The sequence below is a fragment of the Bubalus bubalis genome, chromosome 6 (assembly GCF_019923935.1).
Source record: "Bubalus bubalis isolate 160015118507 breed Murrah chromosome 6, NDDB_SH_1, whole genome shotgun sequence".
In the NCBI taxonomy this organism is placed as follows: domain Eukaryota; kingdom Metazoa; phylum Chordata; class Mammalia; order Artiodactyla; family Bovidae; genus Bubalus; species Bubalus bubalis.
The window spans coordinates 25,335,347-25,360,582 of NC_059162.1; the positions used below are offsets into that span (position 1 = coordinate 25,335,347).

At 39.0% G+C, this 25,236-nt stretch overlaps 1 protein-coding gene across 2 annotated transcripts in view; it reads left to right on the forward strand.

The window, feature by feature from the left end:
• SPAG17 (sperm associated antigen 17) overlaps nucleotides 1–25,236 on the forward strand; it is a 250,107-nt gene that overhangs the window by 135,894 nt on the left and 88,977 nt on the right. For both annotated transcript variants that reach the window (XM_025288015.3, XM_044944491.2), the window contains 7 exons: nucleotides 5,706–5,887; nucleotides 7,434–7,531; nucleotides 11,079–11,318; nucleotides 12,739–12,850; nucleotides 15,439–15,588; nucleotides 16,941–17,054; nucleotides 24,843–25,018. In XM_025288015.3, the coding sequence (XP_025143800.3) occupies nucleotides 5,706–5,887; nucleotides 7,434–7,531; nucleotides 11,079–11,318; nucleotides 12,739–12,850; nucleotides 15,439–15,588; nucleotides 16,941–17,054; nucleotides 24,843–25,018 (1,072 nt within the window). The remainder of the gene's footprint in view (nucleotides 1–5,705; nucleotides 5,888–7,433; nucleotides 7,532–11,078; nucleotides 11,319–12,738; nucleotides 12,851–15,438; nucleotides 15,589–16,940; nucleotides 17,055–24,842; nucleotides 25,019–25,236) is intronic.

The window sequence follows — 25,236 nt, forward strand, 5'->3', positions numbered from 1 at the left end:
ACGACTTTGAATATATTTAAATAAGTTTTTTTTTTTTCCATGTTTCTTTTCTTTTTTTTTTTATTTTATTTTTAAACTTTACATAATTGTATTAGTTTTGCCAAATATCAAAATGAATCCGCCACAGGTATACATGTTTAAATATGTTTTAAAAAATCATTTGGATTTCCTGACAGTTGGAAGAAGAACTTAAGAAACAAGAGTAGTCAAGATAACTTCAGGGTATTTGACCTGATCATCTCAACATGTTAACAAGTGTAGACTTACCACCAACTAACAGGCCAAGTAGGAATTCAAGAGATACCTGTAGTAATAGGCAAGTTTGGCCTTGGAGTACAAAATGAAGCAGGGCGAAGGCTAATAGAGTTTTACCAAGAGAATGCACTGGTCATAGCAAATACCCTCTTCCAACATCACAAGAGATGACTCTCTACATGGACATCACCAGATGGTCAATTACTGAAATCAGATGGACTATATTTTTTTACAGCCAAAGATAGAGAAGCTCTATACAGTCAGCAAAAACAAGACTGGGAGCTGACTGTGGCTCAGATCATGAACTCTTTATTGCCAAATTCAGACTTACATTGAAAAATGTAGGGAAAACCACTAGATCTTTCAGGAATGACCTAAATCAAATCCCTTATGATTATACAGTAGAAGTGACATGTAGATTTGAGGAATTAAATCTGACAGTGTGTCTGAAGAGCTATGGGTGGAGGTTTGTGACATTGTAGAGGAGGTGGTGATCAAAATCCATCCACAAGAAAAAGAAAGGCAAAATGGTTGTCTGAGGAGCCCTTACAAATAGCTGAGAAAAGAGAATCAGAAGGCAAAGGAGAAAACGAAAGATATACCCACTTGAATGCAGAGTTCCAAAGAATAGCAAGGAGAGATAAGAAAGCCTTCTTCAGCGATCAATGCAAAGAAATAGAGGAAAACAATAGAATGGGAAAGACTAGCGATCTCCTCAAGAAAATTAGAGATACCAAGGGAGCATTTAATTCAAAGATGGGCATGATAAAAGGATAGAAACGGTATGGACCTAACAGAAGCAGAGGATATTAAGAAGAGGTGGCAAGAATAAACAGAAGAACTATACAAAAAAGATGACCCAGATAACCACAATGGGATGATCACTCACCTAAAGCCAGACATCCTGGAATGCGAAGTCAAGTGGGCCTTAAGAAGCATCACTACTTGGACAAAGCTAGCAGAGGTGATGAAATTCCAGGTTAACTATTTCAAACCAGAAAAGATGATGCTGTTTAAGTGCTGCACTCATTATGCCTGCAAATTTGGACAACTCCACAGTGGCCACAGGAGTGGAAAAGGTCTGTTTTCATTCCAATCCCAAAGGTAATGCCAAAGAATGTTCAAACTACCACACAATTTGACTCATCTCACACACTACCAAAGTAATGCTCAAAATTCTCCAAGTGAGGATTCAACAGTATGTGAACTGAGAAATTCCAGATGTTCAAGCTGGATTTAGAAAAGGCAGAGGAACCAGAAATCAAATTGCCAGCATCTATTGTATCATAGAAAAAGCAAGAGAATTACAGCAAAACTTCTGCTTTATTGACTATGCCAAACCTTTGACTGTGTGGATCACAACAAACTGTGGAAAATTCTTAAAGACGGGAATACCAGACCACCTGACCTGCCTCCTGAGAAATCTGTATGCAAGTCAAGAAGCAACAGTTAAAACAGAACATGGAACAACAGACTGGTTCCAAATTGGGAAAGGAGTACATCCAGGCTGTATATTGCCATCCTGCTTATTTAACTTATATGCAGAGTACATCATATGAAATGCCAAGCTGGATGAAGCACAAGCTGGGATCAAGATTGCCAGGAGAAATATAAATAACCTCACATATGCATATGACACCACCCTTATGGCAGAAACTGAAGAGGAACTGAAGAGCCTCTTGATGAAAGTGAAAGAGGAGAGTGAAAAAAAAGCTTGTTTAAAACTCAGCATTCAAAAAACTAAGATCATGGCATCCAGTCCCATCACTTCATGGCATATCGATGGGGAAACAGTGGAAACAGTGACAGACTTTATTTTCTTGGGCTCCAAAGTCACTGCAGATGGTGACTGCAGCCATGAAATTATAAGATGCTTGCCTCTTGGAAAAAAGTGAAGTGAAATGAAGTCGCTCAGTCGTGTCTGACTCTTTGCAACCCTGTGCACTGTAGCCTACCAGGCTCCTCCATCCATGGGACTTTCCAGGCAAGAGCACTGGAGTGGGTTGCCATTTTCCTTCTCCAGTGGATCTTCCCAACCTAGGGATCAAATCTGGGTGTCCCACATTGTAGGCAGATGCTTTACGGTCTAAGCCACCAGGGAAGTCTATGACCAACTTAGACTGCATATTAAAAAGCAAAGACATTACTTTGCTGACAAAAGTACATATAGTCAAAGCTATGGTTTTTTCCAGTAGTCATGTATGGATGGAGAGTTGGACCATAAAGAAAGCTGAGTGCCAAAGAATCGATGCTCTTGAACTGTGGTGTTGGAGGGGACTCTTGAGAGTCCCTTGAACTGCAAGATTAATCCAATCACTCCTAAAGGAAATCAGTCCTGAATATTCACTGGAAGGACTGATGCTGAAGCTGAAATTCTAATACTTTGGCCACCTGATGTGAAGAACTGACTCATTAGAAAAGACCTGATGCTGGCAAAGATTGAAGGCAGGAGAAGGGGACACAGAGGACGAGATGGTTGGATGGCATCACCAACTCAATGGACTTGAGTTTGAGCAAGCTCTGGAAAATGGTGAGGACAGGGAGACCTGGCATGCTGCAGTCCTTGGGGTTGCAAAGAGTTGGACATGACTGAGCAACTGAAGAACAATAACATTACTAAATCCCAGTAAGCAGTAAGATGCTGTCAGTTCAGTTCAGTTCAGTCACTCACTCAGTCATGTCCAACTCTTTGCAACCCCATGGAATGCAGCATGCCAGGCTTCCCTGTCCATCACCAACTCCCGGAGTTTACTCAAACTTATGTCCATTGAGTCGGTGATGCCATCCAACCATCTCATCCTCTGTCGTCCCCTTCTCCTCCCACCTTCAATCTTTCTCAGCATCAGGTCTCTTCAAATGAGTCAGTTCTTCACATCAGGTGGCCAAAGTATTGGAGTTTCAGCTTCAGCATCAGTCCTTCCAATGAATATTCAGGACTGATTTCCTTTAGGATGGACTGGTTAGATCTCCTTGCAGTCCACGGGACTCTCAAGAGCCTTCTCCAACGCCACAGTTCAGAAGCATCTGTTCTTTTTTTTTTTTTTAATTTAATTTTATTTTTAAACTTTACATAATTGTATTAGTTTTGTTCTTCAGTGCTCAGATTTCTTTGTAGTCCAACTCACATTCATACATGACTGCTGGAAAAACCATAGATTTGACTAGATGGACCTTTGTTGGCGAAGTAATGTCTCTGCTTTTTAATATGCTGCCTAGGTTGGTCATAACTTTTCTTCCAAGGAGCAAGCATCTTTTAATTTCATGGCTGCAGTCACCATCTGCAGTGATTTTGGAGCCCAAAAAGATAAAGTCTGTCACTGGTTCCATTGTTTCTCCATCTATTTGCCATTAAATGATTGGACCAGATGCCATGATCATATGTTTCTGAATGTTGAGCTTTAAGCCAACTTTTTCACTCTCCCCTTTCACTTTCATCAAGGGGCTCTTCAGTTTCTCTTCACTTTCTGCCACAAGTGTGGTGTCATCTGCATATCTGAGGCTATTAATATTTCTCCTGGAAGTCTTGATTCCAGCTTGTGCTTCATCCAGCCTGGCATTTTGTATGATGTACTCTGCATATAAGTTAAATAAGCAGGATGACAATATACAACCTTGACACACTCCTTTCCTGATTTGGAACCAGTCTGTTGTTCCATTTTCTATTCTAACTGTTTCTTCTTGACCTGCATATAGATTTCTCAGGAGGCAGGTCAGGTGGTCTGGTAGTCCCATCTCTTTAAGAATTTTCTACAGTTTGCTGTGATCCACATAGTCAAAGGTTTTGCATAGTTAATAAAGCAGAAGTAGATCTTTTTCTGGAACGCTCTTGCTTTTTCGATGATCCAGCAGCTGTTGGCAATTTGATCTCTGGTCCCTCTGCCTTTTCTAAAACCAGCTTGAACATCTGAAAGTTCACGGTTCACATACTGATGAAGCCTGGCTTGGAGAATTTTGAGCATTACTTTGCTAGCATGTGAGATGAGTGCAATTGTGCAATAGTTTGAGCATTCTTTGGCATTGCCTTTCTTTGGGATTGGAATGAAAACTGACCTTTTCCAGGTCAGTAAGATGCTGATATATACATAAATGCACAAGCAGCTTAGGGTGTAGTATTTAGGATGAGGATATTCACAAGCCTGATAAGTTTATAGCAAGACTACCGTGTTTCAACTAATCCAGTGAGTCAGTTAGCTGGTGGTCAATTCAGATGGTACCTATTGTGCTATAAAATTGCCGTATAAAGACATTTTACCGTATTACTCTCCAATTAACTGCTAAGAATGACTGTTTCTCCAAATTGTCATCAACTTTTGGTATTATCAAGCATTAATCTTTGATTTGGAGGGAAATATCTAATTTTTAATTTTGTAGGTCTTTAATCATGAAGGAAGTTGAAGATTTTTCATATCTTCATTGAATATTTATAAATGACTACTTTGTACAAAATATATTCTAGCACTATATTATGTTTATTACGTGGGCAGTTTCTGTTCAGTTCAGTTCAGTTGCTCAGTCGTGTCCGACTCTTTGGAACCCCATGAACTGCAGCACGCCAGGCCTCCCTGTCCATCACCAACTCCCGGAGTTCACTCAAACTCATGTCCATCGAGTCGGTGATGCCATCCAGCCATCTCATCCTCTGTCATCCCCTTCTCCTCCTGCCCCCAATCCCTCCCAGCATCAGAGTCTTTTCCAATGAGTCAACTCTTCGCATAAGGTGGCCAAAGTACTGGAGTTTCAGCCTAGCATCATTCCTTCCAAAGAAATCCCAGGGCTGATCTCCTTCAGAATGGACTGTTTGGATCTCCTTGCAATCCAAGGGACTCTCAAGAGTCTTCTCCAACACCACAGTTCAAAAGCATCAATTCTTCGGCGCTCAGCTTTCTTCACAGTCCAACTCTCACATCCATACATGACCACAGGAAAAAACCATAGCCTTGACTAGATGAATCTTTGTTGGCAAAGTAATGTCTCTGCTTTTCAATATGCTGCCTAGGTTGGTCATAACTTTCCTTCCAAGGAGTAAGCGTCTTTTAATTTCATGGCCGCAATCACCAACTGCAGTGATTTTGGAGCCCAGAAAAATAAAGTCTGACACTGTTTCCAGTGTTTCCCCATCTATTTCCCATGAAGTGGCAGTTTAGAATCAGTTAATTTTTGAAAAGTTCATTTGTACAATCAGTATCTTATGCACTTGTTGACTTTGAAGTGAAGTGTCAGTTGCTCGGTCATGTCTGACTCTTTGTGACCCCATGGACTGTAGCCCACCAGGCTTCTCTGTCAATGGGATTCTCCAGGCAAGAATACGGGCGTGGATTTCCATTCCCTTTTCCAGAGGATCTTCCAGACCCAGAGATTGAAGCCGGGTCTCCTGAATTGCAGGCAAATTGTTTACCATGTGAGCTGCCCATTAACTCAGTTGTCACCTGCTGATCTTTTCCCTTTTTTAGAAATTATTTGGAACTTGTTGCAAAATCCATTCAAGATTGGATCATAAAAGAAGAAGCTATATATCAGGAAACTAAAATGTCTGATGAAATCAATAAAACCAAGTATGAGCTGGAAATAAAATCTTCTGTTGCTACCAAAGTTTCCTCTACTAGCAAAATTTATTCTATTAAAAGATCTAAAAGTAAGTAACCAATTTAACTTATATATAAAGTCCCAAGACATTCTGCTGTTTACTAATTAAATCAAGTCTGTAACTATTTCAGGATTAAAGAGTTGTCCACAACATTTCTGTGACTCTTCACTTTCCCTATAAAATAGAATAGCTGCTTTCTAAATATGATGAGAATATTTGTCTTATATTGATTTGATACTTGTCTTATATTGACCCCACTTCCTGCCAGCTTTGAAAGATTCAATCTGTTCAGATTAAATGTGATGTTAGGGAAATGCCAAATGTCTTTATTTTGGTGGGCTTAATAGGTTCACCTATCTAAGGTTTGTTGGCAATATATGAGGTAAATTCAGAGACAGTATGTCTCTGTAAGAATAATTATTGCTTCCAAAGTGAGAATAAAACAAGACCTTCCTTATAAGAGTAAACAGAAGAATCCTGAGACTAACTGGGGGGGTTAGAATAACAAATGAAGGGAAAATGAATTCTTGGGGGCCTGTGACATGGATTAGATGGGATGTTGCATCAATATACATTTTTTTTGTTGTTTATTTTCATGGTGTTGATGCTGTCAAGCAGAGAGAAGAAGGTGACAAAAAGAAAAAGGATACTTGATCAATAAATGAAATGTTGATGTAATTCATCTGGAAAAGATATTTTACTGGGTTCAGACAAAGGGAATGAACTCTGTAATTACTATTCATTATTTCTGGTAACTAAGTTGAGAGTGATTTCCTATAAAGAAGCAAAACTGTATAATTTCCTATTTTTGCAACCTCTATAAAGTACCAGAGGAATTTGTGCTTGCCTTGATTCTAAGATAAAACTTGGCAAAAACCAAGTCAACGATTCACCTTTCACCAAAATGGTTCCATAATCTGTCCATCAGTTCGGTCTTCCTCCGGGTGGGGCAGCACAGGACAGCACTAAGTAATTCGAATACTCGATGGGACTGTATAAGACAGGTAGGGCTGCCCTTACAGTTGTATCCAGGTCACGCTTATCTGCTAGTACCAAGGATTGTGGGTTGACTGCCTTTTCTTTATTCTGCTTCTGAGCAGAACCGAAAGCTCAACAATTATCTGGGTGTCTGTGGACCAACTTCAGAAAATGGTCGATTTGAAATCAGAGTTGGAATGCACCTGGTAGGTATTACATTCTGTTTGAGGCCTCTCAAGTCAGGACAGATGTAAATCTTCACCACATAATAACTGTTAATGGCAAGAGGAGGTCTTCAGTATGGAAGGAAAAGATAAATTTGTCCTGTGTGGTTTTAAGGGGTTAAATTAGGATTAATTAGATTAAAACTCTAGTGAAAGTCCAGCTCAATAAAAGCTTCAGAATCTCAACACATTGAGAATGGAATGTACTGCCTCCACTGATGGCGAGTCGTTCATCCCTAAAAGAGTTCATTTCTACTTCAGATGTCATCTAGAGATGACAAAAAAAAAGAATTCAGATATGAGTGAATAGGGCTCTCCTACAACTCAGAGGTTTGGTCCTTCTATGAAAATTAGAGAGTTTTACCAAGAAGTTTAATTTTCTCTGGTTCTAGGTAACAAAGGAATGAGCAAGACAGACATATCAGATCAAGAAAAAGACAAAGAAAAAGAGAAGGAAAAGATTAATTTTATTTTAGAAGGCTCTCTCAAGGTAATCCAAAGAAAGACAAATGACACTGACAAATTACAGGTTCAAAATTATTTTGTTCTAGAGCATTTGTGTAAGTATCACAGGAAATGATCTTTTTGCTAAACTCTCAGATAACTGAATCTTCAAGGAAGTAACAGTCTCTCCACCAAGCTCACTCCTCCACCAGATGATAAACCTTTAGGGAACTCTGCCAAAATCCAGGGCAGTGCCCCTTGTTCATAGTTGGTATACTTGCTGCTTCTGCAGCAGTGGTTTGTTTTTGTTTGCATTTTTATTGGGATTTTTAATCACAAAAGTAATACATGCTTTCACAAGAAATCTTAACCTGGCTGGCCTAAGCTCCTGAAATCAGAAATAGTAAAAGTTTGGTTTGTTCTATGCTCATACAAGCATGCATGCACAAATGTAAAGAAAGTTTTCATGTTTGGTTTTGGTTTAGGTTTGATATATATATATTTTTTTAACTCTGCCACATACTTTTTTCTCTTATCAATACATCCTGAATATCACTTCCAGACAGTATCAAGAGATCTAACTTATCTTCATAGCATTATATTAGTGTATGATTTGGATGTACCTTAATTTATAAAACAATTTCCTTATTAATAAATGCCAATTTTTTATATACAGAAACACTCAACTTTTATCTGGTCAAATCAGTTATTTTTGGCCAAAATTTAGGAGACACTGCCAGATTTTGGCAAGGATGTGAAGTAAAGCAAACTCTCCTATACTGCTGAAGTATAAGTTGGTACTTTCACTTTGGAAAATTGGGCATAACTACTAAAGTTAAGCATATGATTTCTCTTTAACCTAAAATTTCACTCCTAAGTACATACCTGATATACTTATGCATGCACGGGTGCACCAAGACATACGGACACAATTGTTCTTGCAGTGTTGTTTTTAACTCTTCCAAACTGGAAACAATTCAAATATCCATCAATAGAAAGTCTAGAATGGTTTACTCATGTGATGAAATACTATGCAGCTCTGGAAATGGCCTATAGCTTACAGAAGTATGTATGAATCTCACAAACATCATAGTAAGAAAAAGAAGAGAAAGTTAAAGGACTATATATTGATACATTATATAAGATTTCACTTATAGAAAATTTTAAATGGCAAAGCTAAAAGCTAATGTATTAAAAACTAGGATGATGGTTGCCTTTGGGGCAGTCCAAGTGGGTAGTAGTTGAGGAGAATGAAGGGGGCTTCTGGGGAGCTAGAGATCATCTATTGCTTGACCTGGTGGTACTTTTACAGGAGTGCTTACATGCATGCATCAGGCGCTCTGTCATGTCTGACTCTCTGTGACCCCATGGAATGTATCCTGCCAGGCTCCTCTGTCCATGGAATTTTTCAGGCAAGAATACTGGAGTGGGTTGCCATTTTCATCCTCCAGGGGATCTTTGTGACCCAGGGATCAAAACTGCATCTTCTCCTGCATTGCAGGCAGATTCTTTACCTGCTAAGCCATCAGGGAAGCCCACAGTAGTGCTTCAGTTCAGTTCAGTCGCTCAGTTGTGTCCGACTCTTTGCGACCCCATGAATCACAGCACGCCAGGCCTCCCTGTCCAACACCAACTCCCGGAGTTCACTCAAACTCACGTCCATCGAGTCAGTGATGCCATCCAGCCATCTCATCCTCCGTCATCCCCTTCTCCTCCTGCCCCCAATCCCTCCCAGCATCAGAGTCTTTTCCAATGAGTCAACTCTTCATATGCGGTGGCCAAAGTACTGGAGTTTCAGCTTTAGCATCATTCCTTCTTGGTGGTAATTCATTCAGATGTTCACTTAGGATTTGTGCTCTTTTTGAATGTATGGTGCTGCTGCTGCTGTGTCACTTCAATGTATGCTATAGCTTATCAGAAAAAAAAGTTTTTTAAAATATCTGTCATTTTTTAAAATGTTTTTAGGACTTCTATGCTTTTGATTCCATCAGGTTGATTCTACCCTGAGTTTATGTGAATTTTCATGCACTCTCTTAGAATATTTTCATAGATATGCTTTTCCTATTCAGAGATCATTAGAAATGACCTGAAATACATTTTTGTAGTGTAATGTAAGTGTCTTAATTTTTCTTTGCCCAGATTGATTAAATGTAATATTAATGCCCACCTCTTAAACTAAATTGGAATGTTGATATGTCACATATTAGGTACCCATTTTTAAATCTATTTTTAAAAATCCCTATAAAATGATAAAAGACATATTCTTTTTTTTTATTTTATTTTATTTTTAAACTTTACAATATTGTATTGGTTTTGCCAAATATCGAAATGAATCCACCACAGGTGCTCTTCTGAACACTGGAGTGTTTAGTGTTTATGTCCTTTGGAATTCATATGCTGAAAATCTAATCACAATGTGAAGGTATTTTAATCCATTTTTGAGTGCTGAATTCTGTTTCAGTCACCCAGTTATTTATTCCTATACAAGTACCATACTATTTTAATTACATTAGCTTTGTCGTAAGCTTATACATTGGGTAGGCAGGAATTGATTTCCCCATCTCCATCAGTGTGCAGTTATCCTCAAAATGTTGTTGGTTAATATTGGAGATCCTCCCTGGCTTCTTGGTATTAATGGTAAAGATAAATTACATGGCAAAATATGTTTGCTGCTTATACTAAATTTTAAAGTACCTGTTGGTATTGAAACTAATATCTCTTGGGGCTTTTTCATTTATTTAGGAGATACATTGAATTATGGGGATTGATTTAACAGTATGAATAACCTTTGCATTTCTAAAACAAACTTCCCTTCAGCTTTTCCTAAAGTTTAGTCCTTATCCTACAAAACCACATATGCCATAATTGCTTAAATATCTCTGGAAGAGGAGAGAGTTAAAATATGTACGTTTTTGTTTCATCCTAACTGATCTTTGCCAGTAGAACCTAGGAATTTTAATTTTTAGTAAGCTCCTGGGTCCATCTTTATGTACATTATTGATGAAAATTATAACACCAGTTTTTCATGGCATATTATTATTTTAATAAATAACTAGATTTGACCTGATAGTATTTTATCTAAAATTTTTGTGTCTAAGATGATTGAAATTATAGGCTTTTATATTGTTTTTAGCAAGCATCACTATTAAGGTGATGTTGGCTTTTTAAATTTAGTTGATACACAGTATTACATGTTATATTACAATGATGATTTAATACCTTATCATTTTTGAAATACATTATGCTAGGAATGTTTCTTTGAACATCTAGTCTATCATATTGCTGGTTATTTAGAACCTAAATTGGGGATTTGACTCATGTGGAAAATATAGGAGGCAGGGAAACCAGCTAAGAGCCTGATGCAGTAGTTCAGGTTAAAGATAGAGACCTGAAGTTAAAGAAAAAACTGGCACAGAAGTGAGTGAAGAAGCTGCAGTGAGAGAATCAAGGATTGTAGGACGGTCTCTAGTTCAGTATTTTGATCCATCAGAGACATAGCTTATAAAAATTCACGTAAAATGGTCTCCAAAGTGAACCTGAATGGGATCAAATTTGTTTCAAAATCCTGTTAAATGTTTTAAATGTGTTTACAGGCCTGGAAAGAAGAACAAGATCGGTTAGCTGAAGAGGAACGCTTAAAGGAAGAAAAAAAAGCAGAAAAGAAGAGTAAGGAGGCTGTTAAAAAGAAAGGCAAGGAAAAAGTAGAAAAAGAAGATAGTAAGATTTTCAAGAAAAAATCTTTTATAAAGGAGAAATTGAAAGAAGAGCAAATGAAGATCCCGGAAGTAACAGAGGAGCCCCTCCAGGAACCAGAACCTGAGATAGTTTACCCGGTAGAATCAATTTTCTAAAAAGCCCCTTTGGGTTATTCCTAATTGTTTGGGGGAAAACTCGGCTTCGGTGGAAACAAGGTTTTCAGTCTTCACTGCCTTCAGAGAGGCCCTGGGGTTTCTGCCAGTTTGGGTGATCTCATACCTGCAATCCACCCTCTGATACCTGGAAACTTCCTTGCAGCCAATTGGCAAGACAGCAACACCCTCAGGCCAGTTTTTCTTGAGTGCCATGAAGCTAGTTTTCTAGATGGAATTTTGGCACAAAAGCATTCATTTAGGTATATGTAAATAAGCAACTGTGATAGGTCAAAATGTTACCAAACCGAACTTGGGTCCATTTACCCACACACAGTAAAGCCAAGCTACTGACAGTGGATTGTTGTAAAGGAAAGTGCAGCATTTATCTCAGGGTGCCAAGCAGAGAGTCCTGGACTCAAAGCAGCTGACTCCCCAGTGGGTTTCAGGAAAGCAGATATAAAGGCCAAGTGAGGGAGGGGAGTCCCAGGCTACATGATCAGCTGTGCACAATTCTCTAGTTGATGGCAAGGTAATAGGTCTCAGGGGTAACAGGGTCACAGGGATTAACATTATCAATCCTTAGATATCAATAGGTCTGGGGGCTACTGTGCTTATTGTCATCAAGTCGTTAATTTCTTCCATTTAGTGGGAGTTTTAGCATCTATAAAACAACTCAGGAAATGTGCATGAGATACTATTATCTAGGTACTAAGAGGAGCTAAAGCAGAGGATTTGAGGGAGGTAGTCTGTCCTGTGAAGGCCTCATAGGGTCCTGAGGACACAGAGGTTGGTTTTATCTGACTTGGATGACTGGACTTGCTGAGGGCATTGGGTTGTCTCTCCGTAGGCACCCACATTTCTTGCCTATAACTTTTACCTTTCCCAGTCTCTTCCTCAAGCAGTTTTATGAGAAAAACATAATGGGCAAAAATGAGGGGAAAAGTAATAGTCCTCATCCTTTCTAGTTACTACTCTGAGCCAGTTGTTCTCAAGCTTTAGTATGTAATCAGTGTCACTTGGAGCTATATTAGCCACAAAGTTGGAAAAGTCTTTAACACATGACCTTCTAAAGTGTAAAGTTATTAATATTCTTCAACATATCAGTTCACATTAAACAGAAAGTTAATAGCCAATGAAAGAAATTGGTTTCTCTTTCTATGGTATTATGAAGATAACCCAATGAACAGAGTTTAAAATCATGAGCCTCCTTTAATTCTGCTTGTTATTGTAAGACCACAGAAGGTGCCAAAGATAAGATAGACACTGGCCTCTGAGTCTAAAAAGTAATAGACAAATCCTTTAGCAAAAATAAGGCTTATGGCAACTTGAACTGGCTCACACAGATGACCTAATCTTTGTCAATGGCCTTTCCACATTCAAAGCATGATGTTTTCTCTTCTAGTTTCATGGATACAACATGGGAGAAATACCCGTGCAAATCTCAGGAACAAATTATTATCTGTATCCTTCTGATGGAGGGCAAATTGAAGTAGAAAAGACAACATTTGAAAAAGGTACCATTTGACAGCAGCTGGTTAATGGCTTGGAAGATATTAGCCCATTTCAGATCACCGTGGGGCTTGTCCTCCTGACTGTGATGGGTGAGAGTAGTGATGTGCCCCCAGTAGCTCATATATGCCCCATGTTTGCCATCTTCAGACTTCACTCTTTTCTGTTATAATAGCCTCTGCAAGGCACAGGCCGCCTCAAGGTTAGCTGGACATACTAAGACAAATGTTCCATGATATGAAAATATTGCTATAGGATTGGAAAATAATAGTAACTGCAATAAACAAATCATTACTTAATAATGTTAATTACAACAGACAGTGTTATCTCAGAAACCAAGCACATACTGTAAATTTAGAGCCAATTTCTGGTTTGGTCTTCTGGAGCACAGAGCTTGGGGCCCTGCCTCTGATATCCAGTTATTTTAGATATAGAGTAATTGCCTCTGGATTCAGAAGTCATTAGGTGAGAGGGGATCTTGCAGAATGAATTGAGGCAGACCCACTCTAGGAAAAGGACATGCATTGTTCCCTGCAAGGGAAGAGCAGATCTGGGCTCTAGGAAACTTATCAAGGATATCTCGTAGAGCTTCTCTTTTTACTGTGCTTTAAAGATTTCTTAGGATGGGTTTGAGGACCTGGGCTTTATTTAAACAATTTATCATCTTGTAGGGAGCAATGGTTATTGAGAGCTGGGAAGACTCAGTGGGGAGGGAATGTGAGCAGGATCCTGTTTAATGTCCATAAGATTATGCAACCCAACAAGGGCCACCAAGGCTGCTCCCACCTACACTCTGCCTATGACACCAGCCACCCCTTCTCACTTCCTACCCTTCCTCCACCTGCCATCCCTCTCTTAGTTTTCCTTCCTCCCTCCCTTACTTGTCATCAAATGACCATAATTTAATGAGGAAATTATTACAAGAGTGAGAATGCTATTCCCTATGTGGAATCATGGCCCAAGCATCATTAGGTAGTAATTGCCACATCAAACAAAAGATCATACTAATGATTTTTAAAATAAAAAGGCCTGCAAGTTATTCAAATTATTTAAAGAATGGTTGTGATACAACTTCTATCAAATGCCAGACTTTTTACTATATAAAGTTTGTTTATTTAAAACATGAAAGGGATTTTTATTATAGATGTTGTTTAGTTGCTAAGTCATTTCCAACTCTTGCAACCCCATGGGTTGTAGCCAACCAGGCTCCTCATTTCCCAAGCAAGAATACTAGAACGGGTTGCCAGTTCCTTCTCTCATTAATAGATTGATATACGTATGTATTTATATTACCATAAGTTTCAGTATTTAGTATTTTGAATATCATCCCTAGGTGTAGAGTATAATTAGTGATAAAGATGAAACTCAGAATCACATAACTGAGAAGAGCACTAGACTCTAGTTTTATAATGTTATGTTCTGTTTTCAGTAACTGTTCTTCACTCATCAATATTTTCATATGCATATAATGTATGGAGAAATGTGAAAGTGGGCTTCCCTGACAGCTCAGTTAGTAAAGAATCCTTCTGCAATGCAGGAGACCCTGGTTCAATTCCTGGGTTGGGAAGATCTGCTGGAGAAGGGATAGGCTACCCACTCCAGTATTCTTGGGCTTCCCTTGTGGCTCAGCTGGTAAAGAATCTGCCTGCAATGTGGGAGACCTGAGTTCAATCCTGGGAGAAGGGATAGGCTACCCTCTCCAGTATTCTGTCCTGGAGAATTCCATGGACTGTTTAATATATATAAGTTTCAGATAGTTCATATGCTATCTGAAAGAATACTATTTTCATCTTAATCCTATCAACTTTGAGAGATGATCATTCAATGAAAGTTGAAAAGCCTGGGTGAAAAAAAAAAAGAAAAAAGCTGAAAGAGGAAAGAAAGAATGAGTCAAGACATTGGAAGAAAGAATATGTTTGGGAAATTCTTCAGAGGGTAAAGCATCTGCCTGCAATGCAGGTAGACCTGGGTTCGATCCCTGGGTCAGGAAGATCCTCTGGAGAAGGAAATGGCAACCCACTCCAGTACCTTTGCCTGGAAAATCCCGTGGACAGAGGAGCCCTGTAGGCTACAGTCCATGGGGTCTCAAAGAGTCGGACACGACTGAGCAATTTCACGTTCATTATGTGTTCTTAATAACAACTACTGTAACTAACATTCATGTAATTCTTTGTAAACTGCAAAATCTTTTCACATTAACCCTCACATGTGATTGATCATAAAGTTGAGTATAGATGAGGAGCCTGGCAGTCTACAGTCCATAGGGTTGCAAAGAGTCAGACATGACTGAAGAGCGACTTAGCACACACATAACCTTAGCTCAGCCAATTTATTCTCCCTTCTGTAATTTGATTTTAGGTGTGAGCAGAAAATCTAAAAACATCTCCCTGATCCACCTGCTATTTCTTCCTGGAATCCCACCATTACTTTATTCCTTTAGGTATCTTTTTATAAAAATGGCGATATCCCTAGGTATATCCATCCCTGGCTTACATTCTATAATGTAAATTGGCTGCATTATTTCGAGGTTTTATTACAGAGTTTAATGAGGCATCACCATCAGCCCACTTTCTATCCCATGATTCTTCCCCAGGTCCAACATTTATCAAAGTGAAAGTGAAAAAGGACAAGCACAGTTTTTTAATTCACTTAAGAGACCCTAGGAAAATTGTGGAAAAAGAAGGGGATTATCTTTCAGAAGATGAGAAAGAAGAGAGAGAAAGAGAGCAAAACTTTGAAGCAGGTAAACAAACTGCGTCTTTGTGGCAGTGTATCAGTACTTCAATAGGTCAGCCGCATCCACCTAGCAGAAACACAGGTCTCCCCGGCAGATAGCATGTGTGATTTTTCCAGATGATAACTGAAGTGTTTTGCTATCTTCTGTATATACATTTTCCGTAATATAATGTGTATATATAACACATTATATACATAACTGATCTATAGTGGGCTGCTTCCTTGGTTTTGCCTCCTCTGGGAACCCAGCTTTTGATTCCAGCTGACATGCAGGCTACCTCGCATGGCTATGTTTATGCAGTAACACTGAGTTTGCAGTATCCATCCTGGCCTGAATTTTATTTTATGCACTATACCATGTGCAGTCTCTAGGAGTCAGGTCCTCATTAATCAACTCCTACTTGAAGGCTTGGCTTCTCTTCAATGTTGATCGCAAATGATGGAGTTTTTATCTGTGCTCTTATCACTTCGTTCTCCCTGTAGTCTCAGGTTTCTCAAGTTGCAAGGACAAGAAAAAAATCCTAAATTTGAACATGAGCATCTCTACCTGCTTGTAGGTGAGAGTTCCAAATGGATGTCCATTAATCATACACCATTGAAACTTCCTGATAACACCATTTAACATCTTCAGGCACCTTTGACTGGAGAAATCAATTGCTTCTCACCCATTGTGGGTTATACCTGCAAACGAAGATGAGTTAATTAATAAAATGCTTTGAACACAAGTTAATAATAAGTAATAAGATCAGTAACTAAATCTTGCTAACAAATTTAGTTATGGTCTCAGTATTTTCTAAATTCAAGGTAAGAATACAGTGTTTGACAAGTATGAATGTACCCAAGAACATTTTAGTTTTAAAAATAAAAAAATTTTAATGGCTTTCCTGTGTTTTGCCAGATATAAAAATACATGGTTTAGTATAAAAATTAGGAAATATAGGAATATTTTAAAAGATGACAGTTGCCCATAAGTCTACCACCCTAGAAGTAACCAGTATTCACAGTATGTTTCTTTCTTTCTTTATCATGATGTGAAAGTGAAAGTCACTCAGTTGTGTCCGACTCTTTGTGACCCCATGGACTCTACAATCCGTGGAATTCTCCAGGCCAGAATACTGGAGTGGGTAGTCTTTCCCTTCTCCAAGGAATAATGAGCAGTTTCCTATTCATTAAATATCCTCTACAAACAATTTTTCAATGATTTCATAATAATTCATTGGTGTATATTTATATATATCATAATTTACTTAATCATATCCTTGTTTTAAACATATTTAGATGATTTCCACTTCTCACTGAATTTTGCTTACTTTTTTTTTGATAAAACAGATATATCCTTGATTCAATTTTATCTTTTAGAAGGATCAAATGCAGAGAATAAAGCTATCAGCAAGTTTGGATCTTTTTCTGCCACCTTGGAAAATGGAATCTGCCTCTCAATAAGTTACTATGGATCAAGTGGATCAGCACCAGGTGAATTAAACACAACAGAAAGGATAAATATCCCGTGACCAAGGGCAGCTGCCCATCCTCCATCTGCTCACTTGTTGATAAACATGGTCTGATTTAATGCCCCTCATTTCCTGAGCAGTGGGAATATTTGTGTGTGTACATATATATGTGTACGTACACATATGTATGTACACATATAATCTTTCACACATAGAAAATAACAGTGGTTTGGCATTTTAAACAGCACTGATCATACGTATAATCTCCCATATAACCACATATACGGACATATAAGTTATCTTTGTGAACTAGCCCATGAAAACCAGTCTGTTAGGTGGTGACAAAACCAGCATGATTGGCTGAGGAATCCTCTTGATTTTCTTCAGAATAATATTTCTCTGAATCCTGTGTTTGTGGAACTTCTCACTATGCCTCAGAACATTAGTCTTAAAGGAGCCATTCACTAAACATCTTGAAGGATTTATTTACCCTACTCTCAATAAACAAATTCTCCAACTGGAAGCTATTTCCTTACAAACCGCAAAATAACCTGTCACTTTACCAAGAGCCAATTAGGAGAACTTGTGGGTTCTCAGGCATTTTATAGGGATCTATCCACAAGATGTTTAAAAAAAAAAAGCTTTATAAAATCAAAAGGTAATCCCAATGCTGTGCTTCCTTACACTATGTGGGAATCTCTGTGATCAATTATCTGCCTGACCATGTAGATCCATTTCTCTAGAAACAGGATTCCTATGGATCATTAATCCACGTTTCTTACCTTTAGTCCCTTAGTGAATTAAATTTGTTAGTATTTTTGCTTTTGTTTGGGTTTTGACCTTGAACTTTGTATTTTGATTTATTTTTAATCCATTTGGAGAAGTCATTTGGTGCCTAGCAAATTATGTATTAAAATCCATGATCACATGCAATCACTAACCACACCCCTTCTGAACAAGGTTATCAATTTTTTACATTAAGATATTTACATTCTACTCTCTATCAACTATACTGCTGCTATTTCTTAGGTTATTTCCTTATTCTCAATGAATCCTTAAATTCATATGTAATCTTTCCGTTTAATACAGATGTTCCTCATTTTAGGTTATAGGTATTGCATTTGAAAATGTTTATAGAGTAGATAAGAAGTATTGTTTTAGTTCCTGTATATTTTTAAAAAGTTGAAGGCATGGGTCTTTGTAAAAAAATATTATAAATTCCTTAAGGATGTATACAATATTAATATTTAAGAACATTTATCTACTAATGGCTAAACAAATTTTCAATTCAATTCTCCCATCTTAATTCAGTATACACAGCTCTCTGGAGCTTATTCATTTTGCTTAAATGAAATTTTATGCCCACTGATGATGATACTACTTTATGCTTCCAATTTCCTTCTCTCCCCAGGCCCTGGCAACCACCATTCTACTCTTCAGTTCTGTGAATTCAGCTATTTTAGATACTCACATAAGTGAAATCAGGCAGTGTTTGTCTTTTTGTGACTGGCTAGGGCTTCCCTGATAGCTCAGTTGGTAAAGAATCCACCTGCAATGCAGGAGACCCTGGTTGATTCCTGGGTTGGGAAGATCACCTAGAGAAGGGATAGGTTACCCACTCCAGTATTCCTGGACTTCCCTTGTGGCTAAGCTGGTAAAAAAAAATCAACCCACAATTCAGGAAACCTGGGTTCGATCTCTGGGTTGGGAAGATCCCCTGGAGACGGGAAAGGCTACCCACTCCAGTATTCTGGCCTAGAGAATTCCATGGACTGTATAGTCCATGGGGTCGCAAAGAGTCAGACACGACTGAGCGACTTTCACTTTATGTCACTTAGCATAATGTGCTCAAGGATTATCCACAGTGTTGCACATTACCGAATGTCCTTCTTTTTAAAGACTGAATGGTGTTCCATTGTAAGTACACATCACACTTGAACCATTCATCTGTCAATGGGCCTTTTGTATTATCTCCACAACTTGGCTCCCCTATGCTTTTTGTGCCTTTCAGTTCCTTGATGATCCACGTCATCTCTTATCTCCGACCAATTGCCCATGCTGTGCCCCTTGCTCAGAACTCTTCCTCTTGCCATATATACCACCACTTTCAACAGTGAACTTCCTCCCATGCTTCAGGACTCAGCTTACAGGTTACTTGCTCTAAGAAATGCTTCACTCATGTGAACTGAGTCTTTGGAGATGAGTGGAACTTGCTTAGGCAAAGAATCAAAGGAAGGGAATTCTATACCAGGAGCAGCATGTGCAAAATCTTAGTAATATAAAAGTGTGGCACATTTGTAGAAAAACAATTGCACAGTATAGTCAGGCCTCCATATCCCATATCCATGGGTTCTGTATTCATAGATTTGACCAACCTCAGGTTTAAAATATTCTTTTAAAAAATTCAAGAAAATTTCAAAGAGCAAAACTTTGCTCCCAAATTGGCCATATGCCGAGCACTGTGCTGAAGTCAGGTGAATGATGGGATGTGTAGGCCCTCCCTACTGTGACCTCCTGCCATATCACAGATCCACAGTCTCTCCAGTGCTCATTGTATGAGCATTGTTCTTCCGGCATTATGCTTGTTTGTTACACATGTTATGTGTGTATGCTTGGTTTCTGTGACAAATAGTTCCCAGTAGCAATTAAGTGGTCAAAGCAATCCCACAAAGGCCAAGAGGGAGCACAAAATGCTATCTCTCAACAATAAAATACAAACCTTTAGATCTTTTAAAAAGTGACAAGTGCCTTGCTGAAGTGGGCTGTAAGGTCACTAAGAACAAATGCAACATTCTCACGGTAATGCAGAAAGAAGCTGAAATTCATAGAAGTGTTAGAGCTGCCTCTACAATGGCAAAAATGGTCTCTCTGGTTCATGCCAAAGTGCTTGCAAAGACAGAAAGCATTTTGTGTGTAGCTAAGGGCCATGGCGTGAAGCATGTCCTTGGGGGTAGCGAAATTATGGATGAAAGAGCACATAGCGTCTGTGAGCAGTGCTGTGGGGATGGTGAAGAGAGCAAAAGGAAGGGGCTTAAGAGTCTTAAGAGATGGCTACTTAGGTAATAGAGTGTTAAAGGTCCCTCAAAAACTTAAAGGTCATGGAACAATCAACATCAGCCTATGCCAAAGCAGCATTGGTGTTTCCAGAAGACCTCGAGAAACTCACAGAAGAGAAAGTTCACTTTCCAGAGCAAGTCTTCAGTTGTGACAAAACAGGCTTATTCTGGAAGAAGATGGCCAATCATATCTACATCTGTAACAGTGCCAGGTAAACCCTGGGGTTCAAGGCCTAGAAAGCTCACCTTACTCTGGGGCTGTGTGGCCATACAGCAGGTAACATGATCAAGCCTAGTCTATAAGCAAACAACTCCTGGGCCCGGAAGAACAAGAACAAAAATTGTCTGCCTGTGCTCTGGCAGCACAACAGGACAGTTTGGGTGACAGAAGTCTTGTTCTTGGGATGGTCCCTCCAAGGCTTCATTCTTGAAGCGAAGAAATACCTCGAAGAGAAGGGGCTGCCATTCAAGGGGTTCCTCTTAATTGGCAATGCTCCCAACCAACTGAATTTCTCTGCTTCATGGACAAGAAAGTGGAAGTGATGTTCCTGCCTCTTAGTGCTGCATCACTGCTGAAAGAAAGTGTGAAGGTGAAGTCACTCAGTCATGTCCAACTCTTTGTGACCCCATGGACTGTAGCCTACCAGGCTCCTCCGCCCATGGGATTTTCCAGGCAAGATTTTCAGTGGAGTGGGTTGCCATTACAGCCACTCAATCAAGGTGTCATCGAGGACATTAAGACAACTTACATCCACCTTACCTTGGGGGAGATTCATGCTGTCCTTGGTGCTAACCTGGACTGCAGCATCATGGATTTATGGAAGAGCTCCACAGTTGTGGTTTGAACTGTGTTTATTGCCGAGTCTGTAGGTACCCTGAAGCCTGAGGCAGTCAGTGCATGTTTGAAGCCATTATGGAATGAGGTGGTTGATGGTCTCAATGACTCCCCCACTATTGATGTAGAAATCATCAAATATCTTAAATATCTGAATATCTCAAATGTTGAAGGGAAGATGAGGGGGGGGTGCCTCCTCTGACATGGTCTAAAATGATGTCGAAGAACATATAGAAGAAGATAAAAGGATTCTTAGCAACAAGGAGCTCGAAGATCTGCTGAAGTCTTCTGCAGATCTGTGATGATGCATAAAATTTAGAGGAAGCAGAGCCATCAATTTGAACACTTGAAAAAATGGCATTGACTTTTCAGTAGGTGCAAGTGTTAAAGGATGTGATCCTCAAGTACAATCCTTTTTTGGACTGAAGCCTCTGTGTCACCCAAGGTATAACAGCACACCTACAACCACTGCAAGTCTTGTTTGATGATACATAGAGAAGGAAGAAACAGCTTCCTCTAGCAATGATTCTAACTAAAGCATCTGCAGTTGTGAAGCCTAGACTTTTAACACTTGAAGATCCTCAGCCCTCAACCTCCAGAGATCCTAACATTAGTGTTACTCAGCCTCCTCCAAAGTGTCAGTGTCTGCAATTGGAACCCAATTATCTGGACTGAGTACCTTCTGACATCCTGTCATAACGCTTAACTCAGCCTGATGCCTCACCACTTAACCAACAGTGCCACACACCTCATCAACTCGCCACATTGGTACCATAGACACCGTATAGTGATCATCATGATAGTCATCATCATCATCCAAGGGAATCAAGAGAGAAGAACCAGGGTTATGGTGAGTGTTAGCACTGTGTGTGTGTGTGTGAGAGAGAGAGAGGAAGAGAGAGAATGAATTAATATTTTCTCTATAATTATATTTTCTATATATACTTGTATTTTAAATAATATGCTTTATTTTGTATTTTTTGCATTATTAAATAAAAGCAATCTGTAACTGTTGAAAGAAAAGGTTACATTGTTAACGTGTACCATGCAGTTAAGCCTGTGATGGTTGCATAGTTGCGACTATACTGCACATAAACATACTTTTTTTCCTTGTCATTTTTCTCTAAATGATACAGTATAATAATTTTGTACACAGCATTTACATTGTATTAAGTATTATAAGTAATCTGGAAATGATTTGAAGTATATGGGAAAGTGTCCATGTGCTTTGTCACTCAGTCATGTCCAACTCTTTGCGACCCCACGGACAATAGTCTGCCAGACTCCTCTGTCCATGGGATTCTCCAGGCAAGAATACTGAAGTGGATTGCCATGCCCTCCCCTAGGGGATCTTCCCTACCCAGGGATCAAACCCAGGTATCCCACATGGCAGGCAGATTCTTTACTGTCTAAGCCATCAGGGAAGCCCAAAGGTTAGGAATATTCTGGATGGGATGTATCCAGTAAGTTTTTATATTGTTATTAGCCCAAGAATACTGGAGTGGGTAGCCTATCCCTTCTCCAGGGGATCTTCCCAACCCGTGGATCAAATCAGGGTCCCCTGCATTGCAGGTGGATTCTTTACCAGCTGAGCTACCAGGGAAACCCCAAAATGGCCTTAAACACTGCCAAATGTAGATGATTTTTCAATTAAGGGGAAAGAATACCAACACTTCAACAGCCTGTGCTCAGGCTCACAGGCAGCAGATTCCTTCACATACCAAGAGGATTGGGTGTTGAAATGGACAGTGTGAAAGACCCCAGCCTCCTGCTCTTACACCTCTCTACGCAAATAAACACTATACCATTTTATATGGGACTTGAGCATCCACGGAATTTTGGCATCCATGAGCGTGTCTTGGAACCAACCCCTGTGGAGTTGAAGGATGACCATATAAAGTACAGCTTGTATGAAATGTTTAGTATCAAATGCCCTTCTTCTAGGTTCCCACAGTGCTCTGTACTTTCGGTAACACAGGCTTAACATGCAACATTGAACACCTGAGGCTCTCTTGATCTGAATTGCCATTTCAAGTTCCTGTTGTGTCTTTCATCAGTGGTTACCCAATTCGTGGTGCATAGTAATAGGTACTCAGTAAATATTTGCTGATTGAGTAAAAGGATGGGGATGAGAGGGAGGAGTTTCCAGCTGCGTCCAACTAGGTGCCATTCACTGCTGATAGTCCGTACTTCCTATGAGTCAGGCATCTGGTTACATCTACTCAGAGAACTCGTTGTCTAATGGAAAGAGAAACCATAAATACTGAGATAACTGCATAAGTGCTAAAAATTATATATGAACCTAGTACTGGGGACAGCCAAAAAATACTTGAGAGAGAAGGCATATAGCACCTGAGATAGGACTTTATAGCTGAGTAGGAACTATCCAAAGGAACAAGGAAAGGAAATTCTGGACACTAAGAACCATTGGTATAAATATACAGCTGTGTAAAAGCATGGCCTTTTTATAGAAAGATGAGAAGTTGAGTGTGACTAGAGTGGAAATGGGTGAGCATTGGGTGTCCTTTAAGATTAGTGAGCACTGGAGGTTTTTAAGTAAGAAAACGAAAATGATATGAAAAGATTTTATTTTAGGAACATAATTATAGTGATAGTTTGGAAATACACCGAGGGAGTGGTATTAGGAAACTGCTACCAAAAAAGGCAAGAAAATAAGAATTTGAATTAAGGTGGTAGGAATGGATATGAGAGGCATGATATGAGAGCAATATCTGAGGGCTCTGTGAACGGCTGGATGTGTGGGTGAGTCAAAAAGAGAAAATGCAAATGATCTCAATGTCTAACTTGAGAAACAAAGTGCATAATTGATCATGACATTGAGGTTGAGAACATAGGAAGGAGGGTTATCTGCTTGGAAGAATAGAGGCTTATTGATTTTGAAATATCTCCAGTACCACAAGCAGAGGGGTGATATCTAAAAGCAGTTGGAAATACAGATCTGGAGCTAGATATGTAAACTTTGGAGGCATTAGCATGTAGATGACAGCTGGAGCCCCAGTAGTGAACAAGATACTCAGCTCTAATACAGATAATAAAGGTTGTCAGCCCTGACTTATCACCATCACATGTGGTGTTTCACAACTATAAATGCCTGGGCCTCCTCCCCAGAGAGTCTAACTCAGTAGGTCAAGGTGGGAGTCTGAGAATTTTTTAAAATTCTGTAAATAATGATTATGGGCAACCAGGATTGAGAATATCTGTTGTGTAATGAGAAGAGGAGTGAAAACCTGGGACTACCAACTTTGAACAACAGGAAGAGTTAGTTAAGGAGACTGAGGAAAAATGACCAGAGAGGTAAGACGATATCCAGGTGGGGTGTTACTAGGGAACCCAGGAAATATAACTCAAGATGTAAGGGAGGCTCAGAAGTTTCTGACATAATTCCTCCATGGATTGCCTCTCCTTTCACAATTCTGCATTAAAATCCAGAATAAAATCAGTCTTCTGCAAGAAAACTTATTATATCATCTCAGCTAGAAATTATTCTTTTCTAAATTTCCTTGTTTGTATCGCTTATTATGTTCCTGAGGTCTGTTTTTCCCTTTATTGTTCACTGCTCCACATGTTTATATATGAGTCTATCAATAAATATTTCTCAAATAAATGAAGAGATGGTTACTGCCCTATCATTAGGAGTTTACAGTCTAGATGGGGATGGAAGAACATGTGAAATAATGACTCAATCAAATGTGTCAAAGTATTAAGGGCCTCAAATCTTTAAACTAGAATTTTAATCTTCAACTACATTACCCCCTGAAACCTATACAACTGATAAATGCTACTAGCAAGGTAAAAATTGTCAAATTGTATAAATATTTGAGATGTTAATTTTATTTAACAAACATATCAAATATAAATGTCTAATTTACTTGCTTTTTTCCTCTTTCTCTTATTATAGAGGATAAGGATCCTGACTTGGAATCTATGTTGAATATCCCATCAGTACATACTCCAACAGTAATTCCTGTTATAGTGAGTATTCCTCAAGGCAAAGGAAAAGGGAAAACAAAAGGCAAAGAAAAACCCAAAGAATCTCTTAAAGAAGAGGAGCACCCAAAAGAAGAAGAGAAAAAGGTAAGTGGACCTTGCCATGGATTCCCAGATTCTGCTTCTGACTCAGTGTTAACTTTTTTAAGATCATGATTTATGCCAATAGTGTTATTACAGTACATATATTTCACTGTTCAGATTAACTAACTAACATTCCTTGTACTTTCTATTTTAAATGGACAAAAGACGCCTGCACACAGGAGTTGAATTCCCACACTGGGAGACATGTTGTCAGTCATCTA